Source organism: Carassius carassius, chromosome 36, assembly GCF_963082965.1.
Source record: "Carassius carassius chromosome 36, fCarCar2.1, whole genome shotgun sequence".
In the NCBI taxonomy this organism is placed as follows: domain Eukaryota; kingdom Metazoa; phylum Chordata; class Actinopteri; order Cypriniformes; family Cyprinidae; genus Carassius; species Carassius carassius.
The window spans coordinates 25,211,055-25,231,613 of NC_081790.1; the positions used below are offsets into that span (position 1 = coordinate 25,211,055).

At 38.5% G+C, this 20,559-nt stretch overlaps 1 protein-coding gene across 2 annotated transcripts in view; it reads right to left on the reverse strand.

The window, feature by feature from the left end:
- The window catches only part of ppp2r2bb (protein phosphatase 2, regulatory subunit B, beta b), a 77,097-nt gene that overhangs the window by 38,421 nt on the left and 18,117 nt on the right, over positions 1-20,559 (reverse strand). Inside the window, exon 1 of one of the 2 annotated variants that reach the window (XM_059526796.1) lies at positions 4,688-5,136. The exons of the other annotated variant lie outside the window; for it this stretch is intronic. Within the exon in view, the coding sequence (XP_059382779.1) occupies positions 4,688-4,757 (70 nt within the window). The 5' untranslated portion in view covers positions 4,758-5,136. Of the gene's footprint in view, positions 1-4,687; positions 5,137-20,559 lie in introns of those variants that run through there. 2 annotated transcript variants of the gene reach the window in all.

A 20,559-nucleotide genomic window follows, 5' to 3' on the forward strand; every position in this document is an offset into this window, starting at 1 on the left:
GCACATCAACCCTATCACTTTATTAAGCATTCATGTAAACGCTGCAATCAGATTCATCAATCGTATTGAATCCAGTCCGATTGAACCAAAAAGTATGCATGTAAATGTATCCAGTGTTCATTGCTTCCTACTCCCTGAGCATGGAAAATCTATTGAAGTTTACTTCACTTCATTCATTCACGGATTTGCACAACGTCTTCACACATGGACAAGTGTGATATCATATACCTCTGTAAATAAATACAATTTAAATTCACATCTCGCACACTTCAATGCACTTTGAAAGGAACATAAAGTATATGTTTGCTTCAAACTGGCATCATGGCGGAATCTCCTGTGATGTCCACTTCGCAGGGCACTTACGTTCAAATAGAACAAACGTCTGAAGCATAAGAGAAACATACAAAATGTGCAGAGCAGGATAGAGCGAGGATTGGAATTGAGAACCTTTTTACGCGTTGAATTGTGATCGGAGGAATGACAAACAACAAGCGTTACTCAACATTGCTCAAAACTCGAGTTCGAATCATCAGTGGCAAATCCTTAAAATATGTAAACGTACTTATAGACTGTGAGTCAGAACAGCCGGCATTGTAGTCTTCTCTCCCAGGATCAGGAAACAGTCTTCCATAAAATGTGTTGCACACATCTGAATATTTTGGTTGAACTGTTGTAAATACAACTTAACCACTGATTTCTAGTTGTGTCCTCTTTTGGAAGATCAAACAAAGTATTTTTGCTTACAAAACAGCATCTCTACAACATGGTGATGACAGCAACAGCGAGAATCAAAGGTTACACCTTCTTTCTTTATGTGAACATTTGGTCGGTGTTGTGAAAATCTTCCTACATCGTGACGTAGACATGTGGGGGTGTATTTAAAAGAGGCGTTTAAGGGGGACGTGGACAAGTTTTCACTTTTATAAAGAATATACAGTACCTTTGGATTTGAGACGTTAGTCTTTGCAACTTTACAGATCTTCTTCAAAGAGCTTGTAACACTCCAAAGAGAAAGGAAAACTTGAAATCGCATCATCTTTAAATGCTGTATAAACTTGTCCTTCTTTCCATTAAACATAAAAGGAGAAATTTTTAAATACTTCAATAGATGCCTTTTTCATGCAATGAATGTAGACTGGCGTGTTAAAGCTTAAAAAAATTATGTAAAAGTACCATTAAGTTATCAAAAATCTAAACTTCTAAATCCATGGGCCCTATTTTAACGATCTAAACGCAAAGTGTAAAGCGCAAAGTGCAGGTGCACTCAGGGCATGTCCAAATCCACTTTTGCTATTTTAACGACAGAAAAACGGTTGGCGCGCCCGGGGCGCATATGGGTTGTCCCTATTCTCTTAATGAGTAATGGGTGTTTTTTGGGCGTAACGTGGAATAAACCAATCAGAGTCTCATCTTCCATTCCCTTTAAGAGTTGCGCTCGTGCCATGACGGATTTGCTATTTACACGGCAGAATTTGGCAAGCGTAAAGACAGAACGCATCTCCGAGACGAAACGGAGCTGTTCATGTGCGAGCAAATAGATAGCCTAATTCTGCGTTGACTATCCATTATGACATGTAGGCATTTATATATATATATATATATATATATATATATATATATATATATATATATATATATTTAATTAGCCTACAAAAAATATCTTGTGCATTTCAATCCTTTACTTTTTAATCTTTGGCATGTTTGTGCTGCAGTGTGTCCCTGTGTTTAATAAGCAGCATGTACGCGTGCTGCGCACTCTTTAAATAACAGAGAAAAAACATTGCACCAGACTTTAGACCAGGTTTGAGTTGGTCCATGGTGCAGTCTATTTTCAGCTCCTTAAAATAGCATTGCTCCAGCAATGCGCCTGAACACACCTCTTTGTTAGACCAGCACGCCCATGGGTGCAAAAATGAAGGCAAATGCATTTGTTAATTAAACGACGTGGTGCTGGACGGGAAAATGGGAACAGCAAGGGACTGAAACTAGCAAACACACTTGCGCTGCGCATTGCGTTGCATTGCACCAGGTGTTATGATAGGCCTCATATCTTTATGTGAGGAACAAAACAAAACTTCCGTTATTATAGCCCTGCATTACTAAAATCAGAATCATAATTGTTGATTATTTCCCTCAATGTTATAATTATAATTAATGATTTTAAAATACATTCTTTGAGATAACATAAAATGGAATTCTGTAATTCTGTTGCCCACACCTTTCACTTTCGTTAATCATCTCTATTTAGATTAATTGTGCAGCCCTAATTGTTGACATCCATCCTAGCTTTTCTTGATGCATTCTCAATAATTTATGATGAAAGTAGAAATGTCCAATTTGTAAATTAATCACATCACTTCAATGTATCGGGTTGATCTAAAAGTCTGAATGATTGGTTCACAAATTGAAGTCAGTTCACTTCAACTCAACCTTGACTCAATGATTTAGTTACAGTGGATAACAGCTCCCTGCAGGGAAAGGTTATCAGAAGATAGACGTAAAACACGTAAAACAATTGCATGGCATCAAAAGTATTGGAATATAGTGCAGAGGTTGTATGAATTATAACTATTTTAATATTACTTGATATTATTATGATGCTTTTGTTTAAATTTTTAGTAATTAAAATGGAAAATGAATGGAGACGAATATTGGTTTTGGAATAAAAATAGAGAATCCAGAATTTTCATTTCTCTGCGGACTACTGTATTCTTTTAAATGCTGAAGTTTTAAACGTCGTTACAGGTTCTGAATGCTTTTAGAAGTTTGTACTGATAATATCTTTATTTGTGCACACAATGCTATAAATAGTCAATGATTTAAAAATGTCTCTCTCTTTTAATGTAAGGGTAAGTTTGGCCTTCCGACACTGACAGCATATTCTGCAAGTGATGGATGAGAGGTGAGCGCTTGCATAATTCACAGAGAATTAACAAGGGAAGAAGAGAAGTGGCATGTAGTAGATTCTGTTGTGCAGACAACAGAAGCTCATCTCAGGTCAGTGGGTGAAGTACGCACAGATGCAAACAATGCTTTCAATGCACCAAACCCAAAGAAAATTACCAACCATGCTTTGATGTCAATGCATGTAGCACAATACCCCAAAAGTTTTGTGCACAAAAAAAAAATTGCTTTTGGTTACCAATTCTGTGACAGCAGTCAGGATATTAAACAAGAGTCTTAAAACAAGCTTGTGCAAGCATTACTCCTATTGCCTCAAAACACAAAATAGATCTAACTTAATCTTCCTCAACATGCTACTCTCTAACTAAATGAAAGATTATTACTGAATTACACAAAGTAAGACCAGAAATGTGAATAAAGAAAGCAAACAGAGTCCATTTTGATTCCATGTTGGCTTTAAAGAATAAATACTCTTAAAGACTGGATTTGAGCATAGCCTAGAGACGGGAAGAGGCCTGAAAAGTGGATTTTCACAGCTGGAATGACATCACATCTGTCTGTGTGTTCTCTGACTTTAATCTCCGATTTATTCCCTTCTCTCGCTCTCCCTCCCTTTTTCTCTCCACCTCTGTCTCCAACCAACCCCCCATTCACTGATGCATCACACCAGTCCTGTAGAAGGCTTCTTCTCTGTGCATGAGAGGAGGGTCTGGCTCAGTGAAACTCCTCAGCTGTCTATTGTCAGAGAAGAAGAATGCCTTTATACTGTCAATGTAATCTAGAGTTTGCACAGGCTGCATTGCCTTGGAAGACAATTGAAAGAACTGTAACAGGTCACAATGGAAAACATTTGTAACTGTGCAAAAGCTTAGTTTAGTCAGTAGGTTTCCACTGTAAGCATTTGAGTCGTGATGATTCTAGAGAAATAACAAATGATTTGTTAATGTATAGTTCTCCAAATGAAATGTGGACAGGATCCTTTAAGATTGGAACTCATCCTAAAGGGATACTGTATGAACTACAACTGATTAAGTGTGCATTCTAAAACATTTAGGTTTTTCTAAAACATCATAATATTAAAATAAAGTTCCAATTAAGAATGGTTCCAAGTCATGATAGCTGGTTGATTTTCACCTTGTTTTGTTAAAAATGCATCTTAATTTATCCTACTACGTTATATTAGACAACCACATTCAAATCTAAACTGTCAGCTCTTATACTGATGGAGCTTGGAGGACTAAAACACCAGCAGAAAATCTTCTTAAAGTGTTAGTCTGACTGCTCATCTATTTTTAGCTCAAATAAAACACCACAGTCAGTATTTTGCATTGCTATATTTTTTGTTACACATGGAAGATGCCAGCATGACTGACACACTTATGAGAAATATGCATTTGCACTTGCACATGATTGCTAAAGGGATTTCCATCATAATTTGGCACCAATCCTAATGGGATCAAATAAAATCCTACTCCACAAACTGTAACTCCTAAAGGATTTTATAATGTATTTTTGATCCTTAGAGCCCAATGTGTTCTAGAAGATTTAGAATATATATTGGAATCAGAAAAAAAAAAACTAAAAAAAATTAGAATTGGTTCCACATTATAATAAATATTCTAATAGAACTTCTGTACATTTTTTTTTATCAGTCCTAAAATTTGCATACAGGATTGCCTTATTAAACCAAACCAGGAACCTTTAGAACTGTTTCCAAATAATTCCTTTAGGATGTCTGACTCTATGTGCATCTGAAAGAAGGCGATCATGTGATGAGATATACCTTCAGTTGCATAGTTGTGGTCGCGAAGGAAGCTGTTGTTGTTCTTGCGGTTGTCTATTTCCTCATCCATTTAGAAAGGCGCTGATTGCACTGAGAAACGCAAAAAAAGAGAAACGCGCTATCTACCCATGTTCCGCGCTCGTGCATGCGTTCAGCCCAGAGCCCGGCGCGCAAGACACGGACGCACCATCATATTACACAGCAGTAGCCCTGAAATCCGTAAATGAACGAACAACAGTGCGATGAGCGAGAAAGCCGGTGTCGGTTCGCAAGGTGTCACAAGGCGGGGTTATCTTCAGCAGACCGTGATTTCATCCAAAATGACAACAATCCGCGTCCGATTCCATGCTTTGAAATCGGCCGTCATGCAAAGTCTGACAAGTTTGAGATGTGAGCGGCTGTTGTTGAAGTGCTGACGCGAGGCTGCCGTGGACGCAGCGCATCGGTTGAAGTGAGAGACCGGCGCTGCAACAGAGACTCCTCCCCCTCTGTGCACCTGCGTCAGCATCACTCCAGCCTGTGCGCAGACGATGATGTTATGTGTGATGGTGTTTCAGCACTTGTTGAATTATGCCCATCTACATCACTTGTATAATAACTTTAATTATGATTATGAAACTCCTGTTCCAAAAAAAAAAAAAAAAAAAAAAGCAATGTGGCGGTACAGCGATTAGACAAAAATGGTACTTGGGTAGCTGACAGAAGATGTGTTCATTTTTCAAACCCCCCTTTTTTAATACATATTAGACATTTATTATACATTATAATAAAGAGCATCTCGGTATATTAAAGAGATAGTTCACCCAAAAATGTAAATTACTCAACCTCTTGTCTTCCAAACCCGTAAGACCTTCGTAAGATATTTTTGATGAATTCCGAGAGCTCTCTGACTCTCCCATATGACAGCAAGGTTATCACCATGATCAAGGTCCAGAAACGTAGCATGGACATTGGTAAATCATGCAATCCATGTGACATCAGTGGTTCAACTGAATTTTTTTTAAGCAATGAGAATACTTTGTATGCAAAGAAAACAAAAACTACTTTATTCAACAATTAAACTCCTCCATTTTGGAGAGTATAACGATGCATCAAAGCATGTGGAATTCAATAAAAAATATCTTCATTTGTGTTGTGAAGATGAATGAAGGTCTTACGGGCTTGGAAAGAAATGAGTTTTCGTTGTTGGGGTAACTATCCCTTTAAATGTTAAGTCAGAACTAGTAGTCAGGATTTGTAAAGGACTTTTCAAAATACTCAGATGGTACTTATCCTTCCTTTTTTATTTTATATTTTGCTATGCTATTAATGATCACACAGGTGAGATTTGCTATAAAGTTGCCTGCACTGTATTTTTTAAGTTTTAAATATAAAAAATAAAATATAAATAAAAACTTTGGTATTACATGTGTCACAGTCATGGACTTCTATTCTCCTGTTCCTTTTGAGTTTTCCTTATTTGGTCATGTTCCTGTTCTCGTATAGTTAATTGATTACTCCCCACCTGTTTCTGTTCTTCTGATTACTTCCTTTGTGTTTATAAACCCGGTCTGTTTAGTTCAAGGTTGTCAGTCCTTAAAGTAGCGTAAAGTGATGTATGTGTTTGTTCTTCACAGTTGTTATGATTAAAATCTCACCTCTTTTGGATTCCCGTGTTGTACCCTCTCTTTCAAGACACGTACTGTTACAACATGTTTGTAATGGGTATTCTGAGTTTGTGTTCTGTCTGGGTGACATATTGTGTTATGGTTCATTTCTGTGTCTCAGTTTTCAATCAGTTTTTTTTGTCTTCAGTTAGTTTACTTTTTTTCTGTTGCTATGGTGTTTCATATAGTTTTTTTTATTGGTGTCTGCACCTGTAATTTCATTGGCTGGTTTATTTAAGTTCTGTGTTTTCCTCAATCCTTTGTCTGTCTTCGTTAGATATTGTTGGGTTGGTCTGTATGTGTTCTGTCAGCTCTAGTCACCTAATTATCTTGTTCTTTTTTTTATTAAAAGATTTGCTGCGCTTAGATCCTGACTTTTATCATCTTTGATGCAGCCAATGCTGACAAAGGTTAATTTGTTTTATTACTGTTGAATCATTCAAAGACAGGCGAGTATCATTCATATATTTCTACATTAATGTGTCCATTTTGGTGTGTATGCAATTTTCCTCCCAATGCACCTCTAAAAACAGCCTGTGATTATTTGTATTGCATTTTTGACAGTGCTAAAACATTGACAGCCTGCACAGGTTATATGATAAATCACTGCCCTTGAACTGCACACAAAATGAGTCAAAAGCATTATCTCTATTCCTCTCTAAAACAGAGCAGTGAAGCATACACCTCAGATCTTCTCTTACTGGTGACCACTTCAAAATCCTCATATCCCAATCCTATTGTGTGTCACTATGTGGTGAATGAAATCCTTTCTTCCTCAAATCCCTTTAATTAGAAGATAACAGGGAACGCCAAACGCCTGGAGTAATCTTGATACTAGTTCTGGTGGAATTACAGAAGATTATTTCTGCTCAGCCAGTAGATGTTAAAACTCAGTCCCAGTCATATTCTTAGCATAGAAAGCTGACAATAAGAAATGTTTTTTAAGGAATGTTTCGGGTTAAATGGAATTTAAGACTCTATTTACGACCTCTGTTGTTGATTACAACAGTTCTGAATTTTTTTTTATATTTCAAAGTGCTTTAATATTTTACCTGAAAATACTGTGCTGATATTTACAGCAATAATTTTTATAATGAATATTTTTTAGGAAAAGGAGAAGAGGAGAGAGAACAAAAATTCAAACTCAACATGAGCAAAATCCAATGCAGAAAAATTGAAAAAGTGAGTACTATGGTAATATAAAATAATTTTTAAATAAATACAGACTAAAAGCATGTTCATTGTTCATCGTTTATTATTTTCGTAAGAGAAAATATGTAGGGCGGTCATGGATTGGTTCTACCCTTCTGTTGTTGATTGGACAACACGGTCTCACACCCAGCTCATCACATATTGACACTCGGTCAAGGACCCTTGGTGGAATTTTTTGACACACAGTGTAACCTTTTTGCATCACTTTTCGACATGCAGGGTCCTCCATTGTTTTTAGTTGTTTGTCTTAATTTAATGGTTTGCATGCATTTGTAAAAGAAAAAAGAATTATAATTAATTTTATAGAAATGTATACTTTTCGTTTTGACAATCGTTTTGCCTTAGAAGACTTAGAATATTAACACTTTTGGAATAAATTATAACTGTAGTTGTATCAGCATGTTATATCTTGTTTTATTGACAGTCGGTAGGTTTAGGGGCAGGGGCTGGGTTATGTGCTAATAAATGTATAAATAGTGTAATGTAAATAAAACCGCTGTGACTGTTTACACTGAAAAATCACACCCCAACATATATGCAATAATGGCAATATTATTACCCAATATATATTCATGACAATAAAATAGTCAAGGGTTTCTTATTTAAAGCAATGAAGGAACTTGCACATCTAAAAATGACACTTAATGCTGATTTATACTTCTGCATCAAAACTGCGCCGTAGCTACGCATAGGTTGTGTGTAGTACGTGCAGGCTGCAGCGTAGCCTGACGTGCACCTCTCCAAAAAAGTAACAGCATGTCAAATCTACGCGGACTGCAAGCGTTGTGATTGGTGTGCTAGTACCCCTCCCTCCTTATGTATTTGAGTTGTGTATAAGTTTTGCACTTTAATATATTTTAATGTTCCAAAACAAAAAAAGCAAAGAACAAGTGTCTTATCATTTATTATAAATTGTAGCATTACATCACTTTGTTGTCAGTGACAAACAGTTGTTCTGCCATGGTACAAGTCCTTGTGGAGGTTTAAAGAATGCCATCTTCTTCTGTTCCGTTGGGTTTCTTTTTTGATATTTATTTGCCACCGTCAAGGCTGAAGCTTCTCCGACAAGCTGCTTCTTCTTCAGCTTTTGCCGTGGTCTGTGGGTTACACATGCAACATGCCCGTGCACACTAGTGGTTTGCATGTGTACTGCATGTTGATGCGGACAACGACGCAGAAATATAAATGAAAACCGACGCACATCCTACAGCATAAAGGCTGCAGCGTATGTCTGATGCAGAAGTATAAATCAGCTTTTAAGGGGTAACTTTTGCGTCAAAAGGTGATTCCAAAGAGTCCTGACCAAGCGTCATTGTGACGTGTTGGGATTGAGAATGTGTTAGACTGAAAGGAGGACCATCTGAATGTGAGATTGTAGTGTACTGTAAAAAATAATAGCAGGGTTTAAACAGACTAAAAATTGGATTATGATATCAGACTTTCAGGGGCAACAACAGGTTATTTTATCAACATGCATTATGCAATCCATAAACCTACTGTTTGATTAATGCACCTGGGTGTATTCTGGTAAAACTGAATGAATATTGTTTTTGTGAGTTTTGTGAGAGGCTGCTGGGTTTTGACAACCGAGCTCAATCCCAGAGGATATCACTGGTGTTCTGGTAATGGGTGCTAGAGAGGTCAGCTCAACAGTGTCAGCAGCAGCCCTCAGAGCATATGGTGAGATAGAAGTGGCAGACAGACACATACACCAGTGCACACACAAACACACACCGGTCTATATGGTCTAGATATGATTGTTATCATGCTCTTTACATGTTAATGATAGTGAGTGCTCTTTAGTAAAGAAAATTCACCCCAAATTGAAAATACTATTATTTATTCATCCGTATGTTGTTCCAAACCCATGTTTTTGTTTTTTTCTCTGTGCATGAAGCATAAAAGAACATGAATGAACATAAATGAGAGAGTAGGGTTGGGCGATATGGTCAAAAGTACTATCACAGTATTTTATTTTATTTTTTACCATATAATCTGGTATGAATATTTATATTATATTTATATTATAATAAAGAAAATTGTTTGATATTGCAACTTTTCTAAAATGCGATGCTGATATGCAAATAAGACATTATCTAATTAAATAAAATTGCACATACCGTAGACTTTCCTTTCTGAAACAGAAATCTAAACACTGCATATGCATGTTCAAAATTCTTGTTTCATTTTGTTTACAAATAAGATTCTAAGGTTCTTGCAGAGGGAATTTTGGATATGTTTTATAATATGGAAATTAATATTAAGGAAATATCAAATCAGGCTAATAATACAAGCACCTATTTAAAAAATCTTTACAATATAAATAGGAATAAAGCTATAATAAAGCTTTTTTTATGTATGTGTGCATGAAGTGGAGATATAAAAAATAAACATATACTGTATATTTTGAAAAGAAAATGGCTATAAAATGTATTATTTATAATATGGATTCCTCATTTGTAAGTCGCTTTGGATAAAAGCATCTGCTAAATGACTAAATGTAAAGGTATTTGTAATTAAACCTACAGACAGATAATGAAGCTTAATATATACTGTAAGTAACATATATTTAAATGTAAAATAAACACTTAAATGTGTACTTTAGATGTTTTCTTTCCAATAATTGAAAGAATACATTGTGTAAATATAAATTAAATAAGATATTGACTAATGCATGAAAAAGCAATTGTTTTGCTTGTAGTGTCTTGCCTAAAGCAACACAAAAATGTAATCACATAAAAACATAATTAATTTACATTTTTTATGTTTTTTTCACGAAGACCAGAGTTTCAGTGTGTATTGGACAATAGCTTGCTTCTCTCAAACGAAACACTGAAATGATCTTGAAAGTGAACTCTCATGGACTGTGCAGTAGTTCCTCATACAGATTTTAGTTTTTGATCAATACATTTTTTTTTAAAATAGGAAAAACATTTTTGGGTGAATGAACAATTTCCCTTTTAGTGTGAATGAGTTTCACAATTTATGCAATTACGAAGAAGAAAGCTAAACCAGACAGACACACACTGACATTTTATGAACTGATAAGTGAGGTACAGATGCCAGACATCCTCCCCCACCACATGCAGACACAGCTTCATGATAGAGCTGGCAGACTGCTGCTGGTTTGGTGTGTGTCCTGAATGGAGGAGTGTTAATTAAAGCAGGAACACTATTGATCTGACCCTCCTCCAACCTCCCCCCATGCACTTCCTGCACCCTCATAATGTGTGTGCATGTGTAAGATGGAAAATGAGAAATGACTGGCAAACATAATTTGACAGTGTTAAGTAGGGGTAGAGACCCCGTGATACAATATTATCTCGATATTTGGGTCACTATATGATAATCATACGAGGGCACATAAATACTCATAACTTGTTTTTGTTTTTGGATAGTGGATAGCGTGGAAGCACACTGATAAATTAAAATTTTCAGAAAGTCACAGCTGTAGAAATACAAGACGCCTTGGATGCAGAGACAGGACATGGGATAATGAATACTGCTAAAGCAATATGGGAGACTAAAATAGAGACTGTGAAAATAAGAAAAGGAGCAAGAACCAAGGGCAAAACGTTTGAAGCAAGAGATTAGAAATGGATGTACAGATGATCGGGTGTGTATGATACATAAAGGTACACATAGCAAAAATACAACTAAAAAGGATGAGCATGGCTTTAAAGATGCACTCTTTATATACAAATTAAACAAAGTTATACTCAAAGAAGTATTATTAAAATGTTGTCTCAACATACCTATACTACTAACAATAACTTTTTTTTTTTGGTTCATACATTGGAAGTGAATGAGGTCCAATGTTGTTTGGCTCCAAATGATCTTCAAAATATCTTCTTTCATGTTCCGCAGAAGAAATAAATGCATACAAGTTTGAAATCACATGAGTGGAAGTAAAAGATGACAGCATTCTCAGTTTTAGGTGGACTATCCCTTTAAGGTGAATTTTAAACATAAGCAAAAATAAAGCGACAACACAAACTCAAATCATCACAAAAACCACAATATACATACTAGTACAGACACAACATACTACATCCACACCACTAGGTGTCAGTGAAAGTCAGTGAAAAAGTTGATGTAGTACAGAAAATAAAATACTATGGAAGTTAATAACTACTGTCAAATGTTTGGTTTTCAAAGTATCTTCTTTTGTGTACAGCAGAAGACAGCGAATCATACATGTTCGTAACAAGATTGAGATTGAGTAAACTATGGCAGGATTTTCATGGGGGAACTATCCCTTCACGATTGTCTCTGCTCTGAGTTTTGAAATGTAACTGTGATGCCCGCAACAAATCCCTTTCTTATGCAAACTAATCAATGCAAATAGTAAGCATCAAAACTGCACAGTAGGCATTGAAACTGTGGGTATATTTTGAGCAGTAAAAGTCATTTGCAGTTGAGTCAGCAGCATCAGAAAAAAAGTTTCATAAAGGTCACAGTTGTACATATGGGGACTGACAATTTCGAGAAGGAAGGACAAACACAAAGGATGACCTGCCCTTATCCAACCTACATAGCTAACCCCTCAACCATATGTGCCAGATATACCCGCTGTCAATATGTTCTGTTCCACCACAGACGTCACTGACACTCAAATTGATTGGGCAGATTTTCTGTTATTCAGACTCATGCAGACTGTGACAAATCAATAGTCACACTTGCCGAGTTTGCAAGCAACTGTACGTCAATAGTGCTAACCTGATTCTTACCCTTAAAACAACTAAAAACAGCATAAATAAGACAGATTTCTTATTCATCTGCAGACATGTTTCCCAATTGTACACAAAGAACAGATTTCATGTTCTCGTTTGCCAGAAAGTTGCTAATTCAGAACCATATTATAGAGCAATATGTGGTCACAACCTACACAAATATCTGGAACGAAAACTTGGCCAAATTTATATATGTGATTTATCTGTTCAAATCAGCGCGAATACTTTTTTGTGCACAATGATGCATGTGCTGCTGCTAATGCAGGGATAATTATTTTTGTTTTCTTTGCGCATAAAAATTATTCTCGTAGCTTCATAAATTACGGCGGAACCACTGATGTCACATGGACTGTTTCATCGATGTCCTTACTACCTTTCCGGGCCTTCAACATGTCAGTTGCATTGCTGTCGATGCAGGGTCAGAAAGCTCTCGGATTTCATCAAAAAAATCTTAGTTCTGAAGATGAACAAAGGTCTTGTGGATTTGGAATAACATGAGGGTGAGTAATTAATGACAGAAGTTTAATTTTTGGGTGAAATATGCATTTAATCACTTTTATCCAAAGCGGCTCATGTTGCATTCAGGGTATCAATCCCTGGGAACTTACAGAACCTACAGTATGACCCATGGCTAGTGCTGTGCTCTACCAGATGAGCTACACGAACAGGTCTTTTGAATGAAACTGAATCAGACGGTCTTTCTGCCAACCAGCAATGCCATATGGCCTCCCCTCCGCTGATCTTTTGCTCCTAAATGCTGACCTGTTGTCCATAACATCAGTCACGCTTTGCATTTCTGTGAATCAGGCAGACGGCTCGTAGCGGGAAACTCTGCACCCCTACCGGTCCCACTGTGTCTGTGCCAGTGTAACCATGATGATGAGGACACACGTCTCTCCATCATTAAGCATTCCTAGCAGTGTATAAAATCTTCTATATTCATTCGTTTGATTAGAGTCCTTAACCCTGTAAAGCCTGACATATGAAATAATAGGCAGAAACTACTCTAAACTGTCTACTAAAAATACATTTAGACATCAGCCTTTTATGGTGACTTAAAATGTTTATTCAGCAAAGTGACAGCGAAGACTTTTACAGCTACATTGCTAGAAAAAAATTCTAATTCTAAAAGCTGTTCTTTGGAACTTTCTATTCATCAAAAATTAAGCGGCTGTCACGTTTTCAAAAGTGATAATAACAAGATATGTTTTGTTGAGAACCAAATCAGCATTTTAGAATGATTTATGAAGGATCATGTGACTCTGAAGACTAATGATGCTAAAATTGCAGCTTTGCTAACATAGAAATAAATGACATCTTACATTAATACAGAAAACAGTTCTTTTTAAATTATAACAATGTTTCACAAAAGTACTGTTTTTGCTGTATTTGTTTATAAATATTTTATCAAATAAACAATAGTAGGTAGTAGGTAGTATATGCAAAATAAATATTTAACATATATATATATAATTATATATATTTTTAATTATTATTAATTTAATTTCATGATTTGATGGTCATTTGTAGGGTTTACAGGGTAAAGATAAATCACTGGTATGACATTTGTTAAAATTGCATACAGAAATGCAAAATTATATATATATATATATATATGTGTCACACGATTGTGCATCATAATGTATTGCAATCATAATACAAGCATCATAATGCACCCATGAAGCTCAAAAACACAGTTTGCACACACACAAAGAATTAACTCACCCTCATGTTGTTCCAAATCCATATGACTATATTTCTTGACTGGAGAAAATAAAATTCCATTCAACCTGTTCACATACACTTTTAGTGTAAGGGTAAGAGTCATTCAGACATTTCCCTAAACATCTTCCGTTCTATTCCACAAATAAAGAAAGAAAATGTTTCAAGTGAATTATTCCTTTAAAAAGATAAAGTGACCTTTACAATCTTTAGGTCTGGATGTTTGAGGGCAATCCTCTCACGGGTTATGGCCATGCACCGTGAATGTGTCAATGGATGACTAGAATAGATCAGAGCTGATAGCATTGCTTCAGCGGGCTCTGTTCAGCTTTTGTCATTTAGTAGGAAGAACAATGACCATATGTGCTGTGAGATACAGAGGAAAGGATGCCACATTAGACAATGAACATGAGCACACACGCACAGACGCAAACCGTCTCATTCACATCTCCTGGAGTGTCACAGATCTAGCAGTCCAAATGTTTATTCGGGCCTAAAATGACGGGAGTACAGGACAGAGGAAGTGATGCGGAAACAAGACCACCTGGCTTCACACACTGCTGTCCATCACGCTGGCAGCCTGCTCAAGAATAACAACACTTTTCAACTAGCGCCACCCTCTGGCCAACTTTAAACAGTACAGATGTTTATGGATATGTTGCACAGGCTGATTATATCATAGGCATACTAATGCTTGTGATATTTACTGATTTCCATCTACTATATCTAGCAAAGTCGTTTTAATGTGTTGCCATAAATGGATCACTTCCAGACAATGTTTTCATGGCAGAGCTGAGCAGTAAATGAGCTTCTGAAATGAGCCAGTGAGGCGGCCTACTGCTCAGAATACAGTAACACATCAGTTAGAACCACAAAAAAAGTTGTATCTTTAAGCATCAGATTTCAGATTTATTCTGGTGTTCAGAGACAAAACATACATGGATGGATGGATGATGCTTGTAAGAAGTTGGAGTTGGTAAGTTTAAATTCCATCCGTTCGGTCAGTGAATCAATTTAAAGTGGGTTATTTTTAATAAAAATTTAAATGTATTGTTATAATGATGCATATACTTGAGAATCATTAAATGTAGCTGTCACATGGTACAGTATTTCAATGTTGACAGTGAAGACTTAAGTACAATGATGCTGAAAATTCCACTTTGCATTACAGGAATAAATTACATTTTACAATATATTATAGTAGTAGTAAACAGCTATTTGAAATTGTAATAATATGTTTACAATTTCACTGCATTTTTGATCAAATAAATACAGCCTTAGAGAACATAAGAGACTTCTTTTAAAAAAACAGTAAAAAAAATCTTACAGACTACAAATGGTTTGTATTGTATTTTATATAAAAAAAAGAAAAACATGTACAGATGATTATCAACGATTACTGATATAATGGTACATATAAATTAACTATAATTAAAGGTAAATATGCATACATTCGGGGGGAAAAACAACAATTCAAATAGCATGAAAAACATGACTTGATTATGATTAACTATTGGTTTTTAGCATGAAACTATATAAAGAACATATAGCTTGCAATAAATAAATGCATTAGTTATGCTGTCAGCATGCATACAAAAAAAAAAAAAAAAAAAAGAAAACCTTCCATGGAATGTGCGAATAAAAGCATTAATACGTCAAATGAAAATGTGAAAGATCTGATTCCACAGTCCAAAGAGTCTGAAGCACGTACATAGGACACAGAGACTGGGATCAATCACAAGAAATTGCATGAAGGTAACTTGTATGGCACATTTATACTTAGACATATTAAATGCCACCTCCCTACAGGAGACACAATTATGGTCACAGCAAGAAACTATGACAGACTAAAGGAGCCCATAATTAATGATTATGTACATACTTATGTTCAGATTAGGGCTGTGCGATATAGACAAAAAAAAAAAAACATCACAACTTTTTTGATCAATTTTAACACACACAGACAATGCTTTACAGTCATAAATGCATTCAGTATAAATTTTTTACATTTAAATTAAATTAAATTAAATTAAATTAAATTAAATTAAATAATTAAATTAAATTAAATTAAATTAAATTAAATTAAATTAAATTAAATTAAATTAAATTAAAAATTAAAAATTAAAAATTAAAAATTAAATTAAAATTAAAAAATTAAATTAAAATTAAAAATTAAATTAAAAAATTAAATTTTTAATTTAAACATATTTCCAAAAGAAACCTATTAGAGCTTTATCAAAAAGTTGTAACATGTCTCTAGAACAGACATAAGTAAAAATAATCACTAAGTAAAGATGTCTAGACATATGGCAAAATAAATAAAATAAAATAAAACAAAACCAGTGTCCAGGGATTTTTTTTTCTTTTATTGGCATGCATTGGTCATATAACTCATTGTATCGTTGCCTCAGGTGTTGAAATATATTTATTGACCAAGGTTCAAACATACTCCGTCTGCAGTGCACATCCATGTGTGATCATGGAGTTAGGCATATGCCCAGTCTGTTATGTTCTCGCACTCCACTTAGGCGTGCTTCATTCTGATTGGTTCGGATAGCATACTGCGGGAGGTCGGGGCCACGGAAAATCATGCTATAAAGCGATTTAGAAATCGTGCACGCTCAAACCGTGATTTTATTATGATTTTGATTAATCGCACAGCCCTACTTCAGATGTGAGACAGGAGCCAAGTACTGCCCTCTTTGTGGATTTTAGCAAATGCATTGCCTGTAACAATGTTCTGTACATTGCTCTTACATTCACTGAAGCACACAAAGGGTTACTCCAACCTAAAATGAAAATTGTCATTAATCACCTACTGCCAAGTCATTCCAAACTAGGGCTGGACGATTAATCGAAAAATAATCAAAACCGAAATTCATAACCTCTAACCGACATAATTTTCCCATGTCGGTTATTTTGGTTTTTTAATCCTGTTAACACTTCCCCCTTAAAAGCATACTACCACGTGTGTAGCCACATGACTCTGCTCTCCATAAAAGCAAAGCGGTGTGAGCGGTGAGCCTTGTGTCTTCACTAAACTTTGTCAGTTGTATTTGTTTTATGGTTTGGACATTCAAGCGATTAGATGAACAGATGTGTATTATTATATGGACCATGTTCGCGCAGCTGCATTGTGGCACGAACACTCATATAAACAGTAGCAATGAAGATCGCGCGCACAAAGGAACACAGAAACTAGTTGTCAGCGCTGTCCTGTGATTTATCACTAAAGTAGCGTTATAGAATCTCAAAACTTATTATAGTATGTTTGTGTGCAGCGCACATGAAGCACAAGCGCTTTCATAGAGAGCAGCGGTCGCGCTGCGGGTTCCCGGTTTGTGTCCGTTCTCGGACTGTTCTGTGTATTTTAACTGTAGAAAAGGTTGTTCTGAGTCGAAACTACGATACAGAAAACTAACGTTACATCAGTATATCATCATAAACGCAGCCGTTTTTGTCTCTTTACGTGAACATAAACAGGTGAGAAAGAAAACACACATGTGCAGTATTTTTGCTTAAAGAGACAACAGCCTAATAAACGCGCTGCCTGTCATTAATGTTAATCAAAGAACAAAAGAAAATCCTTCACTGATCTTGACTGAATATATTTAATAACTTTACTTGATTAATCTATTTTATTTATAAAAAGAAAACTATGCAGTGTTTTAAAGTTCTCTTATGAGAGTTCTCTCGTACTGCGTCTTTTAGCTAAGAACGGCCGAAACGGGTGCGGCCCAACCCTATAAAAGGAGCTCGAAAAGGCTGACTCACCTGATTTTTCATCTCTTCAGCGAAGCTCACGCATCGTTGGATCACGAAGAAGCAAGCGCCGTCAGATAGCATCTCAGCGGGACGAGCTATTCCGGAAGCCGCTGGCCAACGCCGCCTTCCACTGCCGCCTTCCACTGCCGCTCCTGCTGTGCGTTCCGGCGCACATATCCTTTCAATTCTGTTATATCCAACTGTTCTTTATGCATGTGTGTGTGTTCGCCCTGCGACACCCACTCGTAAAAGAGCTTGCATCTTTTTTTAAGATGCCTTCCTGCGGCTCGTCAGAGCCCCACTCAGCGAGGGAGACCGGTACGTCATCTGTGTCTCCTGCCTGGGTGAAGATCATGCAGCGCTCGCACTCGCTGACGGCGGATGCCCTCACTGCGAGCTGTTGCCAATGGTGACTCTGAGGACTCGCTTGGCCTTTTTCTCTGAGCCTGCATTTTCCGCTGCTCTCTGCTAGCTTTGGGCAGTGAGGACTGGGCGAGCTCCGGGGATCTCGCGCCTTCTGCTCAGAAGCCCAGCAAACGAGCTGACATCGAGAAGGAGCCGAGACGAGTCGAGTGGGTTGCACCAGCGCCCCCCCTCTCGTTCCCGGCTGGATGGTAGTTTCCTTTCGGATGAGCGTACTTCTCAAAGCCCGCCTCATTTCTTCCTGAGCTTCACGAAGAGGTGGCAAAGGCTTGGAACGCTCCATATTCAGCGCGAACTCGTTCGTCTGTCTCACTAGCATTCTCCCCACTGGATAATGCTAAAAACAGGAACTACCAGTCACTTCCGCCGGTGGAACAGGCGATAGCGACGCACCTTTGCCCGCCCTCTGCTGGATGGCGGACGAAAGCGGTGTTGCCATCTAAAGCCTGCCGCATGACGTCATCTCTGCTCACGCGAATCTTTTCTGCTGCTGAGCAGGCTGCGTCTGCACTACACACGATGGCTGCAGATATTCCAGGGTGATCTCTTCTGTAAACTGGACGAGATGGGACCTGAGGCTATCTGTCTCGCGGATTATAGGAGTGCTTCGCTACTAAATCCGCTGCACAAGCCATGGGACGAGTTATGGCTTCCGCTACGGTGGCTGAGAGGCATCTAGGGCTGACGCTCTCAGACATGGCAAGCGCTCCGGTTCTGCAGCGAGTCATGCTAGACCGGCCTCGCAAAGCTCTCAGCCACACCCCCCACCTCCTGCTGCTTCATCGAAGCGCCGGTGTATGAGCTCTGCTGTGGCCGAGCTCTCACCCAAGCGCGCCGCTGTTTCAGTTCCAGGAATTGTGACTGTCTCAGCGTTTTCTGCAACGCGCAAGCCTGCACAGTTGCCCGCTTGCCTGCACACAAAAGCCGTTATCACAACAGCTTCATCAACGCAGCTCGAGACCCCGTTCTCGCTCTACCGGCCGTCGCCCCGAGCCGCGGGGATCACAGCAGAGGATTACGGTGAGGCCGGAAGCCCCGAAGCCAACCTAGGAAAGCGCCGGTGTACGAGTCGCCGCGGCCGAACTCTCACCCAAGCGTGCCGCTGTTTCAGTTCCAGGGATTGTGACTGTTTCAGCATCTTTTGCAATGCGCAAGCCTGTACGGTTGCCCGCTTGCCTGCACACAAAAACCGTTATCACGGCTACCCAGATATTTCCCGAAAAAGGTGTAATTTCTGGTGTCCCGACCACGGCCGATGGTGCTATAAATGTAGTGACGATGCCCACTGCTCAGTGCCCATCTCCACATATAAGCACAGCCCTACACACAGGGCTCGCGCCCATAAAAGCGACTCAAGTCGATCGCGCGCACTGCATAGTAAACGTGCCCACTCCTCAGTGCCCACAAACACTATGTCACACGCGTCATGTGGTTTCTGTAAAAACGAAACCCGTGCACGTTCGTCCGGCCACGGCCGATGGTGCTATAAATGTAGTGACGATGCCCACTCCTCAGTGCCCATCTCCACATGTAAGCACTGCCCTGCACACAGGGCTCGCGCACATAAGATCGACTCAGATCGCTCACGCGCGCCACATAGTAAACGCGCCCACTCCTCAGTGCCCACATACACTATGTCACACACGGCGCGTGGTTTCTGTAAAAACGAAAGCCGTGCACGTACGCTCTGCCCAGGCAGACAGCGAGTCGAAAGTGGTAAATGTGCACACTTGCAGCCCACAGTTACTCGCAGACATCACGAGTCCCACGGGACCCGCTCAGCCCTCGCCCAATTGGTTAAGCACGGGATGGGGTCGAGGACGAGCGATCTGCCCACTGTGATCAGCGCGCTCCCCGCCTCAAATGCCACAGGTGTAACGCCCATGGTGCAGCGCACCCAAGCGCCGCCGTTGCCCAGTCAACAGAGCGCGCTTCACATCCAGCCCTTAGCCATTCATGCAGATGCATGGTCAGCGCTTCCAGGGGTTTTCGGATTGGGTGCTAGGCATTATAAAGAGAGCCTACTCGCTACAGTTTTTTCGACGCCCTCTGCGCTTTCTAGCGCGCGTCGAAACTACGGTCAAAACAGAAGTAGCACACATACTTCGGGCCGAAATATCAAAACTGTTGAGCAAAGGGGGCTGTAGAGCCTGTGTCTCGAGCTAAAAGCGAGGGGGGGCTGTACAGCAGATACTTTCTGGTGCCCAAGAAAGACGGAGGTCTCAGGCCCATACTGGATCTAAGACAGCTGAACAAGGCATTGGTGAAACGCAGTTTCAGAATGCTTACGACCAGGAAGCTCCTCGCGCAGATTCGCAGAGGAGACTGGTTCATGTCAATAGATCTGAAGGACGCGTATTTTCAAATACAG